This window comes from Onychostoma macrolepis, chromosome 03 (genome assembly GCF_012432095.1).
Source record: "Onychostoma macrolepis isolate SWU-2019 chromosome 03, ASM1243209v1, whole genome shotgun sequence".
Classification (NCBI taxonomy): Eukaryota; Metazoa; Chordata; class Actinopteri; order Cypriniformes; family Cyprinidae; genus Onychostoma; species Onychostoma macrolepis.
Window position 1 is genome coordinate 18,851,255 of NC_081157.1, and position 19,658 is coordinate 18,870,912.

The 19,658-nt window shown below is 34.6% G+C and overlaps 1 protein-coding gene across 1 annotated transcript; it reads left to right on the plus strand.

Moving 5' to 3' along the window:
- The first annotated feature begins 4,778 nt into the window (after positions 1–4,778).
- On the plus strand, positions 4,779–12,630 carry tsen54 (TSEN54 tRNA splicing endonuclease subunit). The gene is made up of 11 exons (XM_058771755.1): positions 4,779–4,938; positions 6,157–6,315; positions 6,395–6,458; positions 6,545–6,628; positions 7,213–7,311; positions 7,526–7,578; positions 7,706–7,810; positions 9,266–9,831; positions 10,951–11,011; positions 11,335–11,448; positions 11,743–12,630. The coding sequence occupies exons 1-11, from the start codon at positions 4,877–4,879 to the stop codon at positions 11,888–11,890; spliced, it is 1,515 nt and encodes a 504-aa protein (XP_058627738.1). The 5' UTR covers positions 4,779–4,876; the 3' UTR covers positions 11,891–12,630.
- Positions 12,631–19,658: the final 7,028 nt, after the last annotated feature.

Here is a 19,658-nt window from a genome sequence, read left to right on the forward strand (position 1 = left end):
TACAGATAACAGATAACAGAATATTCATTTTTGGGTGAACTATCCCTTTAAGTCCGAGGTGCTCCCAAGCTTCAAATTTGTATGACAGTTTTTTTGACATGGACATGTGTAACTTTTTTTTTATTGACACACAAGGGTTAACTGTAGTGTGTTATTCAATATTTCATTTAGAAGTTAAAATATATTAAATGTACTAAAGTGACATTTGACAAAAATATAACACTCAAGTTTCAATAAAAATGACAATAAAGTAAATTTAAGTTACAATAAATGTTTGTGAGTTCACTTTAACCATATTTCATGGACAATAGAAGTAATTGTGAAATTACACATAAAGATGTACTTAGTCAAGTGGGTCGAGAATAAAACCACCCCAAAGTTCAGCTAATAACATCACATATCTTCAGTTAGATTTTTTTAGTTGGGCTATTCTTTTGTAACGCTCCCTTCCTTGATGACATCCTCTTCTAGGATGTTTGGAAACCTTCAGTAAGCATTAACAATGCATAAATTCATACGTTTTGGGGTATCATCTGGTTTGTGTCAGGTTAATAGCACTGCACAAGAATTATCTTAATAATGTAGTGTCATGGCAATATGATATCCAATCATTTACAGCAACATGAACGTCTTGAATGGGCATTGTAAATGTTTTATATTGTTCATTGTACAGTTTTACAGATTTGTGGTCAGTTACGTCAAACAGCCCCTGTGTCGGTCCAGCAGTGACGTGGAAGCTTTGTGTGTGATTCTCTTCGTCCCATTCAGGAACGCTTAACTGCCGGGTCCTGGGATGTGTGAAAGTCTTTCATAGTATGCGACTCTCTAATCCGCTGTTTAATGCACTGAATTGGGTCTGTCTCGGCTAAAATCGCCAAAGCTGTTGGTTTTTCCCCCCACTTTTGTCCAGACCATTGGTTCGCAAAACACTGTGTTAAAACAGATAGCCAGAGAGGTCATATTAAAAGGTCAACTTGATTACCAACTCTAGGCCTATTTGGGAAAGTTTAGTTTGCTTTGGTAAATTTGTATTTCTCAGGCTTACTTTGGGATTTTAATCTTATCAGAATCAAACACGTCTTTGTTTTTTTTCTTGCAAAACCTTCCATTCAAGAATGGATAAACACTGTTTTGCCAACTTTCTGGATAAAATAACAGTTGGTGGTTCGAGTACTGCTGACATCCCATTTGATCTATATAAATGTATCATTTGTAATATAGGCGTCTTGTTTATTTCAATGAGTTTCATCCATTGTTTTGAACAATAAAATTTAAAAGCTTCAAAGGAAACCACTCGATTCTGAAAATCAAAGATCTGTCAATCCCTTTAAGGGCTCCTGTGCAAACAGGTCTGCAGAAGCTGACACCATTGAAACTATTAGCAAACAAAGCCACGCTGAGGACAAATCATTTACCTTTATAGCGTCACAGACTCATTCGGAAGTTTTGCTTCCTCCAGCACTAATCTGTTAATCTGCTTTGTTTACACTGCTGCACTTTCATTGATACCACCACTCATGTTTTACACCGGTGCAATACCACTTATAGCCTGTAGTCCGACTCTAACACCCCTCAAAAAGAAGTTTCCAGAGCCTCTAGTGTGCTACTGTATGCTAATGGAGATTTTACAGTTCAGATGATCAAATGTATTCATATAGATATGTAATATATGACATATACTGATCTATATCATGACCTACTGTATATATACATATATATTGCAACATTTGTTACCTGTAGGGTGATATATAATTTTAACATGATAACATCCCCATAATAAATTATATCTTTATATCAGTATGATGATTTTTTTAAATATGATATGTTATATGTAGCAAATGTCAACAATGTATATTGGATTTATATATGCAACTTCATTAAAACAACATGCATAAAAAAAAAGTGTATATATATATATATATATATATATATATATATTTATATATATATATGTGTGTGTGTAATTTTCTTAAATATTGTAAATCTTTTATATTTGTTTATATAATGTCAAGATGTATTGCTGGGTTTAAGGAAATGTGTTACACATGCATAAATATACATATTGCAGGTGTCAGTGAATAAATATGAAAACAAAGTAACTGGTGTTACTTATTTGAAAAAGTAGACATTGTCTTGTAAATAAAAAAAAATGTGTTACTAGTTACTTAAAAACATAATCTGATGTGTTTATAAGCCTCAACACTGGTTGAAAATGTTCCCATATTTAATAGGTTTCATATATGTTTTTACTTAATTTGACAATATATTTCATAAATGTAACATACGTATGTACAAATATTACATTTGCATATGGATACTAAACAAAATTTTGACGATACAGAATTGCTTGACAAAGACTTATTTAGAAGTTTTAAACCATTTGAAACCTAGTTTGAAGTTTGTGCACTTGTATACTTCAAATCTTAAACGTTTATTAAAATACAAAACCACTGCAGATAATATATGACTTAAGTGTACTTAAAGAAAGATACTTTCATGACTGTTTCTAAATATGTGCCTTAATATGTTAGTCAACACATAAAAATAAGTGCACTTCTATGACTATTAAAACATAATAATTGTAAATCTAGAAACACAAGAGCAGGATGTGATGCATCAGAAGCTCGTGGAGTTTATATATACGTACAGAACATGTCATGCTGTGCCATGCATTTCTCTGCATGGGTGGCCTCATTTGGTCAAGAGAGACACCACTGTCAGCTTAAGGCGTTTGTTTCTATGGTAATGGCTAGGACTTGGGAAGCTATCCGGCTTACTGGAAACGTGCTTTATTGTTGACTTTCAGGAAGGGGGTGGAGGTGCGCTGGGCCTGAGGGAGGAGCTGTAGTGCCAGTGTTTTGGACTGTGAGGTGTCTGTCTCATCGCTGGGGTCAGGTGGCTCAGCTTTGTGGCCATTCAGGTCAAACAAAAGAGAGCTGGACGCACGATACGGCCAAACACACGTCACCATTCACACCTTTCACCTGATACCCCTGACAACACTTCAGCAGAGCAGCCTCACTATGAAAAGACCAACAGAAATCAATCAGGATTAAATGTGACCCTGGAGCACAAAAGTTGCTGGGGTATATTTGAAGCAATAGCCAACAATACATTGTCTGGGTCAAAATTATTGATTTTTCTTTTATGCCAAAAATCATTAGAATATTAAGTGAAGATCATGTTCCATGAAGATATCTTGTAAATTTCCTACCGTAAATATATCAAAACTTAATTTCTGATTAGTAATATGCATTGCTAAGAACTTAATTTGGACAACTTTAAAGTCGATTTTCTCAATATTTTGATTTTTTTTTTTTTTCAAATAGTTGTATCTCGGCCAAATATTGTCCCAACAAACCATCCATCGGTGGAAAGCTTATTTATTCAGCTTTCAGATGATGTATAAATCTCAATTTCGAAAAATTGACTCTTATGACTGGTTTTGTGGTCCAGGGTCACAAATGGTTCACCTAAAAATCTGTTTTTTTGCTGTGGACCAGAAATAGTGAACTTTTACAATCCTTTTCCACAGAAGTTCATCATGACCACCACAATTGTTAACCAAAAAGCTTCCTGTTCCTCTCACAAATCTTTCATATGACTTTTTGAAAGTTGTGGTCTGACAGTGGTATTGTGGAGATAAATATCATTCATGGTAATCAGTAGAAACAGCATTAAAGTATGCTGGCATGGTAGTACACTTTAATATTGTTCATATTTTTAGGAAATTCAGAGGTCATGTTTTAAGTCCTTTACTTAAATGAGTCAAAGTGCTCTCTAAAGGTTAGCTAATTGTATGTAATATAATTAATGCTAAAATACATTTTCAAACATGAAAATTCTGTCATTTACACACTCTAAGTGGAACACAAAAGACTTTGAAGAGCACTGGGAAATCAAACAATGACTTTTTTTACAGTCTATGCTTCCAATGTATGGAGAAAAAAACAAAAAAACAAAAAAAAAACACTGGTACATTTCTCAAAATATCTTCTTTTGTGAGTTTTTGCAAGGATGGTGTACTTCTGAAAGGCCAACCTGGAAGGCATCACACTGGTTCCCTTGACAAAACCCCAAAAAAGTTTTGTCTGTGAGTTTTGGATTATTGCACAAAATAAGCTCTGCGACCAACAAAAGTTTATAATTCTTACCAGTTCTGTTCATTATGATCATTTTCATAAATTAACACTTTTTTTTCTGACATGTAAAAGCAGTTTGGCAGAAGTAAAAAGCTAAGCTTAGGCCATAAACAAACTACACCATGGTCACGTGACTTCAATGTCACCATCATTACGCTTCCAACAACTCTTTCAGTCTTTATTAAAAAAAAAAAAAATGAGTTTGAATATTTTGCATGAGTAATTTAAATGAGTGTTTGCCATGACATATAATGTCTGCAACAGACTAAGTGTTAAACACAGACTGTATTTCAGGTATATTTAATTTAAAACACACACACACACACACACACACACACACACACACACATACAAAACACTGATATCAGGAAAATGTAACCGGAAATGTTAAATGCATTTTTGTTTTGGCCTACAAAAATACGTAAACCCTGCACGACTCCTATGTGTACTTTGTGCTGTGCTGTGTACACTGCAAATACAGAATATTAGTTTTCTATCCTTATTTTTATGACTGTTCTTTGTAGGAATACATCCATGTCTCATTTCCCTGTTCTTGTATGTTTTTACAAGCTCTGCAAAACAACAACAACAACAACAACAACAACAACAACAACAACAACAAAACTATGTGCTGTGCTGCCATCTACCGGTAAAGGCGCTCAATCGCATGAATCGTGTCTAGACTCCAGACTTTGCGCGCTAGGACCCTGAGACAGAGACAGACAGAAGTAAACATGGCAGACAGAGACACATCTACAGATGCTCACAAACACAGTGTTTATGGGGAGCTTCTCAGGTAACCGTCACCATTCATTCATTGTAATAAAGCGTTTGTGCCGTTAGTTTATTGATTTGTTCGTGGTCTGCAGTAACACAAACAGAAGTAACTTCTGGTAGCAGGAAACATGCCTAGCCTAGCCTAGCATAGCCAGCAAACACGCAAAACTTAGACCACCTGACACATGGGTGTAACACAAAATAATAAAACAATGAAAGATATTTATCTGCTGCAGTTTGTAATGATCATCTGAATGTGTGAGGATCAACTCACATTTGTTTCCATCCGAGCACGATACACAGTTCAGGTGATATTTATGTCTGGTGTTTCTATGAGTGCTCAAACATTACACACCATCACATTTCACATGCATAGAGTACAAGTTTCTCATTTTTTTGAGACACTGTGAACAATTGTCATTCTCACCACAGCTCAGATCACTCTTTAATATCATTCTGTGGTGAAAATGACACTGTGAACATTTTGCTATGAACTTTCACATGCTTTAGGCTTAGATTTAGTAGCTATAATTGCATATTATCTTAAATACAGACATAATAATTTCACACAATTACAGCGTGATTGCAAACGACACAATAGAAATGTTCAGCTCTAAAGTAAACTTGTTTTTACTTTACACTGCAAGCGTGTTCTAGTGGAAATAATAAACGAGACAGTCATGATTTTTAGCAAATAATTGATACTAATGATTTTCACACAATCAGATTTTAAATGTTTTTATTATTTCAGTCTCTGTTTATATGATAATAGTTTTAAACATAACTAATATTTATATATATATTATGACATTTAATGTATGGGTGTATGACAAAGGTAAACAATAAAATTATACATTAAAAAAAAAAGTTAGCATAAAATGAAAATTCACTTATTTATTCACTTATTATTATTATTTATTAACTTATCCATGTGTTATATATTTTATTGCAAACAAAAATAATAAAGTAATTCTCCTCATAATGTTAAATAAAAATGCTATAGCTGCATCTTAAACTCCGTCGCTGCCATCTTATGTTCATCTTCCTCCAGTTTTGAGTTCAACGGCCACATTTTAACATCTAATCAACAACATTTTTCTTTATCGTTAATGTGTTTCACTCTGATGTACATCACAATATGGAAGAAAATATCTGTTTTATCATCTTTATTTTGTCCTGTTACACATATGTTTTTTTAAATCACGTTTCTATGTATTTGTCTTGGCTTTGCATGCAGTCCGTCAGAGCTGTTTGAGGCGAGGTCCCGGAGCCATAAGATACCGGTGAGGGGTCAGAAAGACTTCCAGCCCAGTGGGTCGGAGCAGCAGAGGGCCCGTCTGCAGCAGAGTCTGGACGAGCACTGGACGCTCCTGGCCGAGGAGAGAGTCGAGAGACTGTGAGTGATTTCACAAAAACACACACTCACTTACTACACAAGACGACAGAAAGAAACGTGGTGCTGTGTTTGTGCACAGAGGGAACCTAGTGAAAGCTGTCTGGATGCCTGACGAAAGACTAGTGGAACTGCAGTCACCAGCAGTGAGTCCGTGTTAGACATCAGATGAAATATCATCTCCATCTGTTCATAGCTAGGCCACTCTCAGTAATTACGGCATGTTTTGCAGGGGAAGTTTTGGCAGACGATGGGTTTTTCAGAGAGAGGCAAGCAGTACCTGCTTCCTGAAGAGGCTCTTTACCTCATGGAATGTGTGAGTGGATATTTTCATACTCTTATTTATATCACGTTTGGCATAATTTTATACCATCGTGTAGCATGTGCGGTTGAACATTTACTGGACAAGTACATCTCTCGATCATTAATGTATGGCAAAGGTCTAAGAGGCCGTGCTGTATCTATAGTTTTCAGCCATATGACTAGTGCAGAGACCTCGGGTCAAAACATCCATAAAACCACTTCACAGACCTGTCTGTTTCAAGCCACAAATATTTAGAATAATGCATTGTAAATAATGATAATGATGAGGCACATTACACTACCGGTCAAAAGTTTGTGGGTTGGCAAGATTTTGTGTTTGTTCTCATGCTCACCAAGACTGCATTTATTTGATCAAATATACAGTAAAAACAGAAAAATCCTGAAATACTATTACAATTCAAAATAACTGGTTTCTATTTTAATATCTGCTCAAATGTAATTGATTACTGTGAGTTAAAGCTGAAATTTCAGCATCATTACTCCAGTCTTCAGTGTCACGTGATCCTTCAGAAATCTTTCTAATGTGCTGATTATCATCAGTGTTGAAAACAGTTGTTTGTCCTGTTTGTGATTCAGGGTAATGTGCAGGTGTTTTACCGGGACCTTCCTTTATCCATTCAGGAGGGGTATGAGCGGTTTCTCTCTCGTGAGACTGTGACTCTTCATCAGTATCAGGTTTGTTTGTCATCTGAATGAGAAAGCACTCTTATTAAAGGTGCACTCGGTATTTTTTGCCATTAAAATAGGTTTAAACTTCCGACAAATTTTTGAGATGATGGACATGTACACTGTAGATACAGAGTTCAAAACCACTAGACAAATAGACAACAAAAGCATACTGAGTGCACCTTTAAACATTCGTAAGTGTAATTTGTCTTCTTTAATTTAGGTTTTTGGCCATTTGAAAAGGCTTGGGTATGTTGTGAACAGATTTGACCCCAGGTAACAATCATGTACTTATTCTCACTACAATCATTTGCGGGTTAGTACCAACTTTTCTACAGAATGATATCATGCAATATTTCTATGCTCTCATCTAATATTTCTAATAATATCATCTTTCACACAGTTCAGTCCCATCCACATATGAGAGACGGCTGAATCTGCCAGCAACATCAGGGGACAAACAGAGAAAACAGCTGAAGAGGAAGCGCTCTCAAAGTCCTGTGTCCAGGTACATGTGACGTTCCCCACCGATGTCTCTTCTTCAGGTCCTGCTCATGTTAACTAACAGTTCCATACACGAAATTTAGGATTGTGTTTTATTATTATAATATAGTATATAGTAGAATCTACAAGGCTTTTAAAAGCTTAACCTCCGTGATTTATGGAACAAGCTGCGTCTTCCTCCTTTGTAAAAATCTGTCCTCTGATTGTAGAAAAATATCCGACCTCATTTGACTTCAGATATTCTCAGAGAAGATACATTAAATTAGAATGAAAGCATAGAATGAGCTTTTGAATCTTTTAAATCTTAATACTTTTTTGCATTAAAAAGGGCAACACTCCTTTTTTTAATATCTTAAAAAGCAACATTTTAGATATAATGAACTTCATTATCTCAGCAGCTAGTCACTTGAAATGTTTGGCTTCCCATAATTCAAATGGGTGTATTCAAATCCCTATACAAAACTGTACTACACAAATTACTCTGCACTGCATGGTGGAAACAGGTCAGATGATGCAAGATAATAAGAAGCTAAATCTTATTAAAATCTTATAAATAGCATGATAAATAAATAATTAGTAAATAATTAAATATTGTTAAAAATAATTCAAATATAATTAAAATAATGAAATATAATTGAAAAGAGAATTTGGTTACACTTTATTTTAAGGTGTCCTTGTTACAGTGTAATTATGCATTTATGTACTGAGTAATATTAATTAACTACATGTACTTACTATATGGTTATGGTTAGGATTTGAGTTTGTCTTAGGGTTACTTGCAGGTAATTATGCATAATTAATTGTTATTACAATAGTAAGTACATATAAAATGTGTAACAAGGACACCTTAAAATAAAGTGTTACCGAATATTTTATTAAATACACAAACATGTAATTTTCCGTTTAATTAAGGATACTTTGATCTCATTTTATTAATTTCTTTATTTATTTGGAACTTGATTGAATGCAAATCAAAAAGATTATTCTAAACAAATGACGAGTTTGCTATTTTAATTTATGTAACACTTGAATTACAGTCAAAATATGATTGAGTGAGGCACATTTGAAGCCTTTGTAAATGTTATTGAGAAGTCTCTTCTGCTAACCAAGTTTCTTTGATCAAAAATACAGCAAAAACAGTAATATTGTAAAATATTATTACAATTTAAAATAACTGTTTTCAGTTTTAATATGTTTTAAAATGTTATTTATTTTTGTGATACAAAGCTGAATTTTCAGCATCGTTACTCCAGTCTTAAGTGTCACATGATCCTTCAGAAATCATTTTAATGGTACAAACAGGTCAGGTGATGCAAGAGGATGATAAAATCATATAAGCAGGGACGAAATAGCATGAAATATTAATAAATTAGTTTTGGCAGCCTGAAATTTTGCCGGGGTGGCTGCTAAATCCTGACTCAGTCTTCTCATCTCTGTCTTGATCGTCATGTGGCCTCAGTGACAAACAAAACACATCCCCAGAGGAGAAGACGACAACTGAAGACCAGAGTGAGGAGCTAGTCAGGACCAGTGAACCTCCAGCAGATGCGCCTCTGGAGGAGCCCATGCAGTCCGCCGATGCCTCAGACAGGACGTGGTGGATGGAGGGCGATGTCCAGTCGTCTCCTGCTCAAACCCAAAGCGCAGCTCCTCGCTGGGACTTCAGCAGCATCTCTTTCCCGGACCTGGGCTCTCGCCGGAGCCGCGCCGTCTCTCTGGCGTCTCCAGACCCCAGCCTGCTGCCCGGAGCGCTGAAGGTGGGCGGCTGCGAATTGTCTCCGTGGCTCAGCAGACTCAACATGAAGCAGGAGAAGCTGTCGCGGCAGGACAGGGAGCGTCAGAGAGACAGGGATCGCTATCACAGGGATATTAACAGTGACCGAGAGGTGCAGCACTGCAGGAACTGGGCCGAGTATTTGCAGCTGCTGGAGGACAGGAGGAGACGGAGGCAGAAAGACAGACCCGTGCATCTGTGGGAGAAGGAGGTGACGCCGCTCACTCAGCCTGGCCAGTGCACCTCACACCGTAAGATTACACACTTTCATTAGACAACCAATGAGCAGATTTCTAACAGATTGCATGACACAAATAAGTTTAATATGTTGTTGTTGTTGTTTTTGACTAAATGCATCTCCAGACTTTTGTGAATCAAACATAAGAATTAAGAGGTGTTTGGTTATTCTTTCTTATAAGGTTTATTATACGTTAACTGTATCAAAATATTTTTGCTGACATTTTACAATAAGGTTCCATTTGTTAACATTAATATTAGTGAATAGTAGTGTTAATATTAGTTAATATCATACTATGTTTATCAAACAGTATTTGTTTATGGCATTTGTTTATTACTGTTCAAAATAAATAAAAATAATAATAAATACAATAAATCCGTACAATAATACAATAAATTAACAATAAACAGTGTTGTTTTATTTTCTAGTAATAATAAACAAGTAATATTGTTACTTGTTTTTATCATTATTTTTAAAATATTTCTATAGATGTAAGTTATTTTTATTTTGGTTTTAGTTTAAGTCAAATGAATTTATTTCAGTTAGTTATCAAGGAAGCATTTCTAATTTTAGTTTTGTTTAACATTTATTTTATTTAAACTAATTTTAATAGTTGTAGTTTTAGCTAACAATAACAGCAATGGTAATAAAAATACTAAATAAATAAATATAATATCAATAATAATAATATTATAATAATATAATTAATTCATGTTTGTTTACAATATACTGAGTAATAGTCATTTATGCGATTTAAATGTTAAAAGTGTATTTGTATAGAAATTAAGATTAATGGTTCATTGTAAGTTCATGATACAGCAACTTTTTTATTGTTAATTGCATTTAAAGGATTATTTTCAATTTGATTATTTTATAATAATTATATTATTAGCAAATAAAAGGATGTGTGTTAATAATAATTTTTGATAATTAAAATAGGTTTGTATTCCTTTACAAATGTATGTCAAATTGATATCCTTTAAAGAAATAATCTAATCATCTAACGTATCTCCGAAGGACATGGTTTTTGTGCTTATTAAGTTAATTAGGCACCTTTTGAACTGTTTATGGAAAATGCCATTTTTGTCTTCCATGTGACATTCCTCTTTTTTTTTGTCCTGTTCTGGTGCAGGTGAACTACTGGACCAGATCAGCATTATCAAGTCTTTGAGCTGGTCTGAGGGGGTTTCTAGGTGAGTATAGCCCACCTTTACTATCCTTTCCTAAATGTGCTTTTGTGCAACATCCTAATAAGGAATGTCCCTGTTGAGAAAAACAGCATATGCTGGTTAGGTATGTTTTGAAGCATGGCTGCTGGTTTGAGCTGGTCCTGAGCAGGAGCTAGTTGCTTAGGACCAGCTTCAAAACATACCTAACCAGCATATGCTGGATTTTTCAACAGGGGTACTGAAATGCAGTCAGAGTAACCTGGTAGCTTTACCCTTTGTCCCAAAATTGAAGTCAAATAAGGGTTTGAGATGATTGAACTGCTGTTTTAAACAATCTGTTTTCTCAGCTTGTCACCATCAGACCAGTGGAAGATTAGTTTTGATGTTTACCAACCGGACACGGTGGCAGAGTTTAAAAAGAGCCTCCCTGGAAAGCCTTACACCCGCATGTGTGTCTGCAGGTAAACACACTGACTCAATACACTGAAATGAGTCTGCTGACTTATTACCTGCATTATGATTGTCTTTTATCTGCTGTGTTGGTTTTGTCATTTTGCCTTAGTTATACAGTGGCTGGATCATACTGGAAGATCAGTTGTGTGGCATGTAAATAGAAATTAATGGGCTTGCATATATCTGGCTCCTGATAAAATCATACATGCTCGGGATCTGTATCAAGTGACAAGAAATCTGTAATGTCTGTAAAAGTCCTGATCTGATCAATCCAACTTATTTCTGTCTTTGTACATTGACAGTTTTGATGGTCCAGTGCCTGATCTGAATGCCATGAAGCAGCTGTCCTTCCAAAGCGGAGATGTCCCAGTCACTTTTGCAGTGGTGGATCATGGCGACATCTCCTTTTATTGCTTCAAGGATTTCAAACTGCCGACTGATGTGTATTAAAGGAGGATTTCTAAAACTGTACTGAAACAATGTGTGGATCTCAGGGTATTAATGGGATAGTTCAGCCAACAATGAAAGTTCTCACATCATTTAGTCTTCCTCACATTGTTCCAAGAATGTTGGTAACCAAAATATTTTCTGTTCCCATTGACTTGTATTTTTTATTCGGGAAATTCTGGGAAAAAAGCAATTCTGGTTACCAACATTCTTCAAAGATTACCAGCATTATTCAAAAATGTTTGTTCCACTAAAAAAAAAAAGAAAGAAAAGAAATAGAGTTTTGGAATAACATGAGGGTGAGAAAATTTTTAGACAAACTATTCCTTTACGTTGCTTTTAATACAAAAGTATGTCATGTGTAAGTTATGCCAAAACTACTAACACCATAAAATGTCTATTTGGACACAGAAAAAAAAAAAAAAAAACCCATCAAAGCCTGCTTTGACCAGCTAATTTTGTATTATCTTCAGAATCATCTATACTGGTTAGATGAATGTTTTGTTGAGCTAGTTCACAAGCTTTCAGGGTATCTTGGTTTGAGTTTTGTTTCTGGCTCTATTTCTGTACTCCATATTGGAAATACTATTATCTCAACCTTGTTTTATCAAGATATTCATTGCAGTTCATTGCTGTCACAATATTCTGTGGAGAATGGGAAAGCTACAGCTTAGACGAACCTTTCAAATGGTCAAAGTTTGGTGTTGGATGAAAGTAATAACTCAATAAAACAATCCATTTCATCTGGTTTGGGATGTTTATCAGATGTATATCTTGGTGCCATCATGTTTGAGAATCTACACATCCACAGCTACATTTCTGCATACGTTCCCTGTTAGCCCTGCTGAAAAAAACAATAGAACCCTGCCCAAAACACAATAGAAAATGTAATGGTTTTAATGGGAATTGTATTGGTTTTAATGGAAACTGTAATGGTGTCTACTGGTATGTGATGGATTCTATTGATGCGATGTTACAGTGGGGCAAAAAAGTATTTAGTCAGCCACCAATTGTGCAAGTTCTCCCACTTAAAAAGATGAGAGAGGCCTGTAATTTTCATCATAGGTATACCTCAACTATGAGAGACAAAATGAGGAAAAAAAATCCAGAAAATCACATTGTAGGATGTTTTTAATTGGTAAATTCCTCGGTAAAATAAGTATTTGGTCACCTACAAACAAGCAAGATTTCTGGCTCTCACAGACCTGTAACTTCTTCTTTAAGAGGCTCCTCTGTCCTCCACTCGTTACCTGCATCTGTTTGAACTCGTTATCAGTATAAAAGACACCTGTCCACAACCTCAAACAGTCCAACTCCAAACTCCACCACGGCCAAGACCAAAGAGCTGTCAAAGGACACCAGAAACAAAATTGTAGACCTGCACCAGGCTGGGAAGACTGAATCTGCAATAGGTAAGCAGCTTGGTGTGAAGAAATCAACTGTGGGAGCAATTATTAGAAAATGGAAGACATACAAGACCACTGATAATCTCCCTCGATCTGGGGCTCCACGCAAGATCTCACCCGTGGGGTCAAAATGATCACAAGAACTGTGAGCAAAAATCCCAGAACCACACGGGGACCTAGTGAATGACCTGCAGAGAGCTGGGACCAAAGTAACAAAGGCTACCATCAGTAACACACTGCGCCAGGGACTCAAATCCTGCAGTGCCAGGCGTGTCCCCTGCTTAAGCCAGTACATGTCCGGCCCGTCTGAAGTTTGCTAGAGAGCATTTGGATGATCCAGAAGAGGATTGGGAGAATGTCATATGGTCAGATGAAACCAAAATAGAACTTTTGGTAAAAACTCAACTTGTCGTGTTTGGAGGAGAAAGAATGCTGAGTTGCATCCAAAGAACACCATACCTACTGTGAAGCATGGGGTGGAAACATCATGCTTTGGGGCTGTTTTTCTGCAAAGGGACCAGGACGACTGATCCGTGTAAATGAAAGAATGAATGGGGCCATGTATCGTGAGATTTTGAGTGAAAACCTCCTTCCATCAGCAAGGGCATTGAAGATGAAAGCGTGGCTGGGTCTTTCAGCATGACAATGATCCCAAACACACCGCCTGGCAACGAAGGAGTGGCTTCGTAAGAAGCATTTCAAGGTCCTGGGTGGCCTAGCCAGTCTCCAGATCTCAACCCCATCGAAAATCTTTGGAGTCCGTGTTGCCCAGCGACAGCCCCAAAACATTACTGCTCTAGAGGAGATCTGCATGGAGGAATGGGCCAAAATACCAGCAACAGTGTGTGAAAACCTTGTGAAGACTTACAGAAAACGTTTGACCTCTGTCATTGCCAACAAAGGGTATATAACAAAGTATTGAGATAATTTTGTTATTGACCAAATACTTATTTTCCACCATAATTTGCAAATAAATTCTTTAAAAATCCTACAATGTGATTTTCTGGATTTTTTTTTTTTTTTTCTCATTTTGTCTCTCATAGTTGAGGTATACCTATGATGAAAATTACAGGCCTCTCCCACTTAAAAAGATGAGAGAACTTGCACAATTGGTGGCTGACTAAATACTTTTTTTGCCCCACTTTAAATCCTATTGGAAAAATGCCCAAAACGCACTACAAAAAGGAATTTTATAATGGTTTTACTGGAAAAAGCTAATGGTTTATAATGGTATTTTAATGGAAACCATTAGAATTTATGTGACGGTTTCTATTGGGCTTCTATTGTTTTGTTTTTTTTTTAGCAGGGAGGTTTCTGTGTTTCAGAGTTTAATTTTGCTAGAACTGTCAATCAATTAAAAATGTAACTGAATTAATTACTTTTATACCAAGAGGCTGTTGAATGCTTGAATCTGATGAACACGCACAACTAAAGTAGTTCCAGGCAGCTCTTGACCGTCTGTAAGCATCACTTTGCCAAATTTATTACAAAGGTCTTTACAGCCTACAACAGCAAAAGAACCAAAGCCCACAACGACGACACTGACCAAGCCAATAAATATAACAACTAACATGATAAAATGATCAACTATTTTCCCACAAAATTACGTTTTGCTATCGAGGTAATAATGGCGCTGTTCTTGAGAGACGAACAGACTCGTGTAAATTGTTCTCTCGCTTTCATATATCTGCATTATCAATGTGTCAAGCCTCGTTACTACCTCTAAAATGATGTCTTGATGTGGTAATGGTGGTGAAGAGTTAATTAGATTAGTTTTGAAGCCCCAGTGCAATCATCTGTCTGGGACACTTGCACCCTGCCTATTTGCTTTTGGAAAGCTATACTGAGTCAATAAAGCATTAGCCACTACATCAACTGCTGTTCAGTATTGATTTGGTGATATATGATATTTAAATTACTCTTTTGTATATTGATCTTGATGCATGCACACAGGTGCCTATGAATTATGGTAGAGACACATCATAACTTCATTCATTAAGCCATGCGCAATTTACACTGATCTTTCATTGTAATGCTCTGCAGTAAAAATCAGACATTAGAAGATGAGTTACCTTTACACTTAGTAAACACACTCAATGAACAATAAACTGTCCATGTATGAACATGTGTTGTGATTCTCAAGAGCAAGACACATAATACATGTTTAGATTTTAAAATGTTTTCTATGCAGATAGAAATTACAAAATAAAAATCATTTGTATTGTGTTGTTTCTTAAGGCAAAAATAGCAAAAACATTATTTTTTTAATATATATTTTAATTATTATTAATATTATTTAAATATATCTGTATAGTTATAAAGTTTCAGTTTTTTGTTTTATATTATTTCGTTTTTGTTATTTTAGTAGATCAACCTAAACTAAAATTAAAATGAGAAATATTGCCTCGGCAACTTATTTTATAATTATTATTTTTATGTCAAATAGTGAAAGTAGTTGCTTTTTCGTTTTCATTTTGGTTAACAATAATAATAACACTGTTTTACAGGTGTGACAGCTGAGATTTCCATTAGTGTGATTATGAAATATTCCTTAATATTATTAGGAAATTAGAGAAGCAAAAATCGAGGTTATGGTGAGGCATTTAGAATAGAAGTGAAAGTCATTACAAACACCTGTCTAAACACTTCATATTGTGGGGGATTTTTAAGAGATATTTGTTCTAAACAAAAGGGCTTGACATCGTTAAAAAAAATCTGTTGTGTAATCACGACTTTAACATGATTTTTAAAGTAAAGCTAAATTGCTTCAGTCCAGTTAATCTCAAGTGTAAAAGTTATTCTTTTGTTTATATCATTAAAGATTTTACAGCAAAAAGGCATGTGAACCTTGACATACAGTAGAGTACATGTAGTAGAAGACTTTCAGCAAAAAATTGATCATGTCGATAATTTTGAGGCCTTAGAAATTACTGTATTTTGAAATTGTGGCCATGTTATATACATTTATTAACTCATAATGACCATAAGGTTATGCAACCTATGCACAATCTATTAAAAAGCCATTTCACTAATCTCTAACACTAACTTTTTTATCGGCCACGGGAAGGACATAAACAAAATGGCAAACTATGGCAAGCCATTTTTGACTTTTATTCCTTCGTACGAATTCTTGAAATCAACAATTCAATTTTCACTTGTTAAAATGCTAATTCTTGATATCAGAAATAGGATTTCTACTAGTAACAATGGCTATTTTTGATATCAGCAATTACATTTCCACTAACAATGTTAATTCTTGATATCAACAATTCAATTTTCACTAGTTAAAATGCTAATTCTTGATATTGGGAATTAAATTTCAACTACACTGTAAAAAAAGAAAAAGAAAAGTTGAGCCAACTTAAAATTTTAAGGAAACCAGTTTCAGCAGATTTTTGAGTTTGCTCAACTTATTTTTGTGGGAGATTCTCACATTTTTGTTGTATAAACTTAAAACGACAAGTTGAGAAAACTCAAAAATCTGGTTGCCTTAAAATTTTAAGTTGGCTCAACTTTTTTTTTTTTTTTTTTTTACAGTGTAGTAATAAATATAATTCTTGCTTGCCTATTGCCATTAGGATATAAATTCTTGATATCATATATTTTTTACTAGTTGAAATTTAATTCGTGATATCAAAAATTAACATGTTTACATTTACATTTAGTTATTTAGCAGACGCTTTTATCCAAAGCGACTTACAAATGAGGACAATAGAAGCAATCAAAACCAACAAAAGAGCAACAGTATGCAAGCGCTATGACAAGTCTCGGTTAACCTAACACAGTACACATAACAACTGTTTTGTTTTTTTTTAAATAAAGAAAACAACAACTAGTGATAGAGGGTCAGATAGATACAAAGAAGACTAATAAATACAAAGAAGACAGATAGATAAAACAGAATTAGAACAGAGAGTGCTAGAGTTAGAGAGTCAAATAAAGATGGAAGAGATGTGTTTTTAGCCGTTTCTTGAAGATAAAGTGGATTTACTTTATCTTAAAGGTTTGTTTACTAGTGGAAATGTAATTGCTGATATCAAAAATAGCCACTGACACTAGTAGAAATCTAATTCCTGATATCAAGAATTAACATTTTAACTAGTAAAAATTGAATTGTTGATTTCAAGAATTCATATCCTGAGAATGAATAAAAGTCAAAACGGCTTGCCATACACTGTAAGAAAAAAAAAAAAGTTGAGCCAATTTTAAGGCAACCAGTTTCAGCAGATTTTTGAGTTTTGTCAACTTGTCGTTTTAAGTTTATACAACAAAAAGTTGAGAATCTCCCACAAAAATAAGTTGAGCAAACTCAAAATCTGCTGAAGCTGGTTGCCTTAAAATTTTAAGTTGGCTCAACTTTTTTTACAGTGTACTAGGAGTGACATTAGCTGTTTGTATAGTTTTTTTCACTCGTGGTAAAACTAAGAACAAAAGAGGAGGTTGGACGTGGTTCTCATTCACAGTATATAAATATGAGACCAAATGACAGTCATCTCTTCGGTAGCCAATCTCTCGACGGTTTGTCATGTGTCTAGGGTGGCTAATATTTTATCTCGCCTCAGTCGGTAAGTCTGTTGTCCAGCTATAATGTCTGTTGATATGTGTTGTCTGTGTCATATTTACCTTACCTTGTGTAGTTTTGCTCCTAGTTTTGAAGATGAATGCATGTCACGCAAGCTTTCCACACTGACAAAATTTGACTTCTGTCTTCTACATATTGACAGATGAATTTGCACCAAAATACTGTATTTAAAATTTGATATGTATATTGTTTTTACTATATGCTTGTGAAAGACGTGCTTAATTGTATTTAACGTGCACTTGCACTTCACTCTTAAGAGTATATATAAAAAAAAAAAAAAAATTACTTTCAGATAATACAATGAAATAAAAGTGCACTTTTCACATACTTAATTACACTTTTAAAAGGTAAACTTTCTAAACTTTTATGTCAAATTAAATGTTTTACTTTTAAGTCATTAAATCATTGTTTTAATAATCTTTTGTCATGCTTTACTGTACGCTTATTTTGATGTGTTGACTAACACACTAAAGCACAAGTAAAATACCTGATTATCATTTAACTGCTTTGTTATTCAATAATATATTTTAAATGTGCTAAATTGCAAATTCATCATTATAAATGTGTAATTAAATGTTTAATTGAATGACATAGAAGTTAATAAAAACATTAATAAATATGAAATAATACAAATTCAAGTATATTTTAGTTTATGATAAATGCTTGTCAGTACATTCAGCAGTTCACTTTTACTAGACAATAGAGGTTACACTTTATTTTATGGTGTCCTTATTACAGTACACTGTAAAAAGTGATAAGTTGACTTAACTTAAAAAAATTGAGGAAACTCGTTACCTTAAAATGATTAAGTAAATAATCATTTTAAAAAATAAGTTAAGTGAATTGTCAAGTTCACTTAACTTTTTTTTAATTATTATTTTTATTATTTACTTAATCAGTTTAAGGCAACGGGTTTCCTCAATTTTTTTTAAGTTAAGTCAACTTATCACTTTTTACAGTGTGTAAATATACATTTAAGTACTGAGTAATATTAATTAACTACATGTACTTACTATATGGTTAGGGTTTGGCTTGCATGTAATTATGCATAATGTATTGTTATTATAATAGGAAATACATGTATCATGAGTAACAAGTACACCTTAAAGTAAAGTGTTACTGACAATAGATCTAATTATAATTTAAGTCCTACTTAAGTGGGTCAAAAACACTATAAAATTCAGCTACCTACATTTAATATAAATTTCATTTCATTTCAATTAGCATGCATTTCTAAGTGTCCCAAAACATTTTTACAAAAGTTTACTATTTTTTATATGGATATAGCACACGTACGTCTGCAAGATGTCTGTTAAAGATCTCTTGATCTGGAAAGCATCTGCTGTCTATAAACGTCTGACAGACGTCTGTAAGATGTCAGTTTTACACACATTCTAAATCATAAACATCTTAAAGACATCTAATAGACATCTATTTGACATCTAAAAGGAGACGTCCTATAGACGTATTGCAGATGAGCAAACACCCTAAAAAATACGTCTTGCAGATGTAAATGCAGACATCAAATAGACGTCTCCGAGATGTACGTGTGCTATCAGGGTAGTTGCATTCTGGAGTTTGCTTTTGCCTTTGTTCTTATCAGAATGGACGCACTGGTTGAGAAGTACATTTACAGAAAGATGAATGTTGAAACGTGATATTCTCTGACTGTAACTGTGAGATTGAGTGGAGTGCGATCTGTGCAGGGTCGGCGTCTGCTGCTGGAAACTGCAGTTACAAGGCGCTTATCGAACATCTCGGCTTGGGCAACGATGACATTCAG

Excerpts from the sequence above, each read along its gene's own strand:
- tsen54 (XM_058771755.1), top strand. The coding sequence starts at position 4,877 with ATGGCAGACAGAGACACATCTACAGATGCTCACAAACACAGTGTTTAT. Across the intron at positions 7,579-7,705 it reads GTGAACAGATTTGACCCCAG|TTCAGTCCCATCCACATATG; the intron begins GTAACAATCATG and ends TCTTTCACACAG. Across the intron at positions 7,811-9,265 it reads TCTCAAAGTCCTGTGTCCAG|TGACAAACAAAACACATCCC; the intron begins GTACATGTGACG and ends ATGTGGCCTCAG.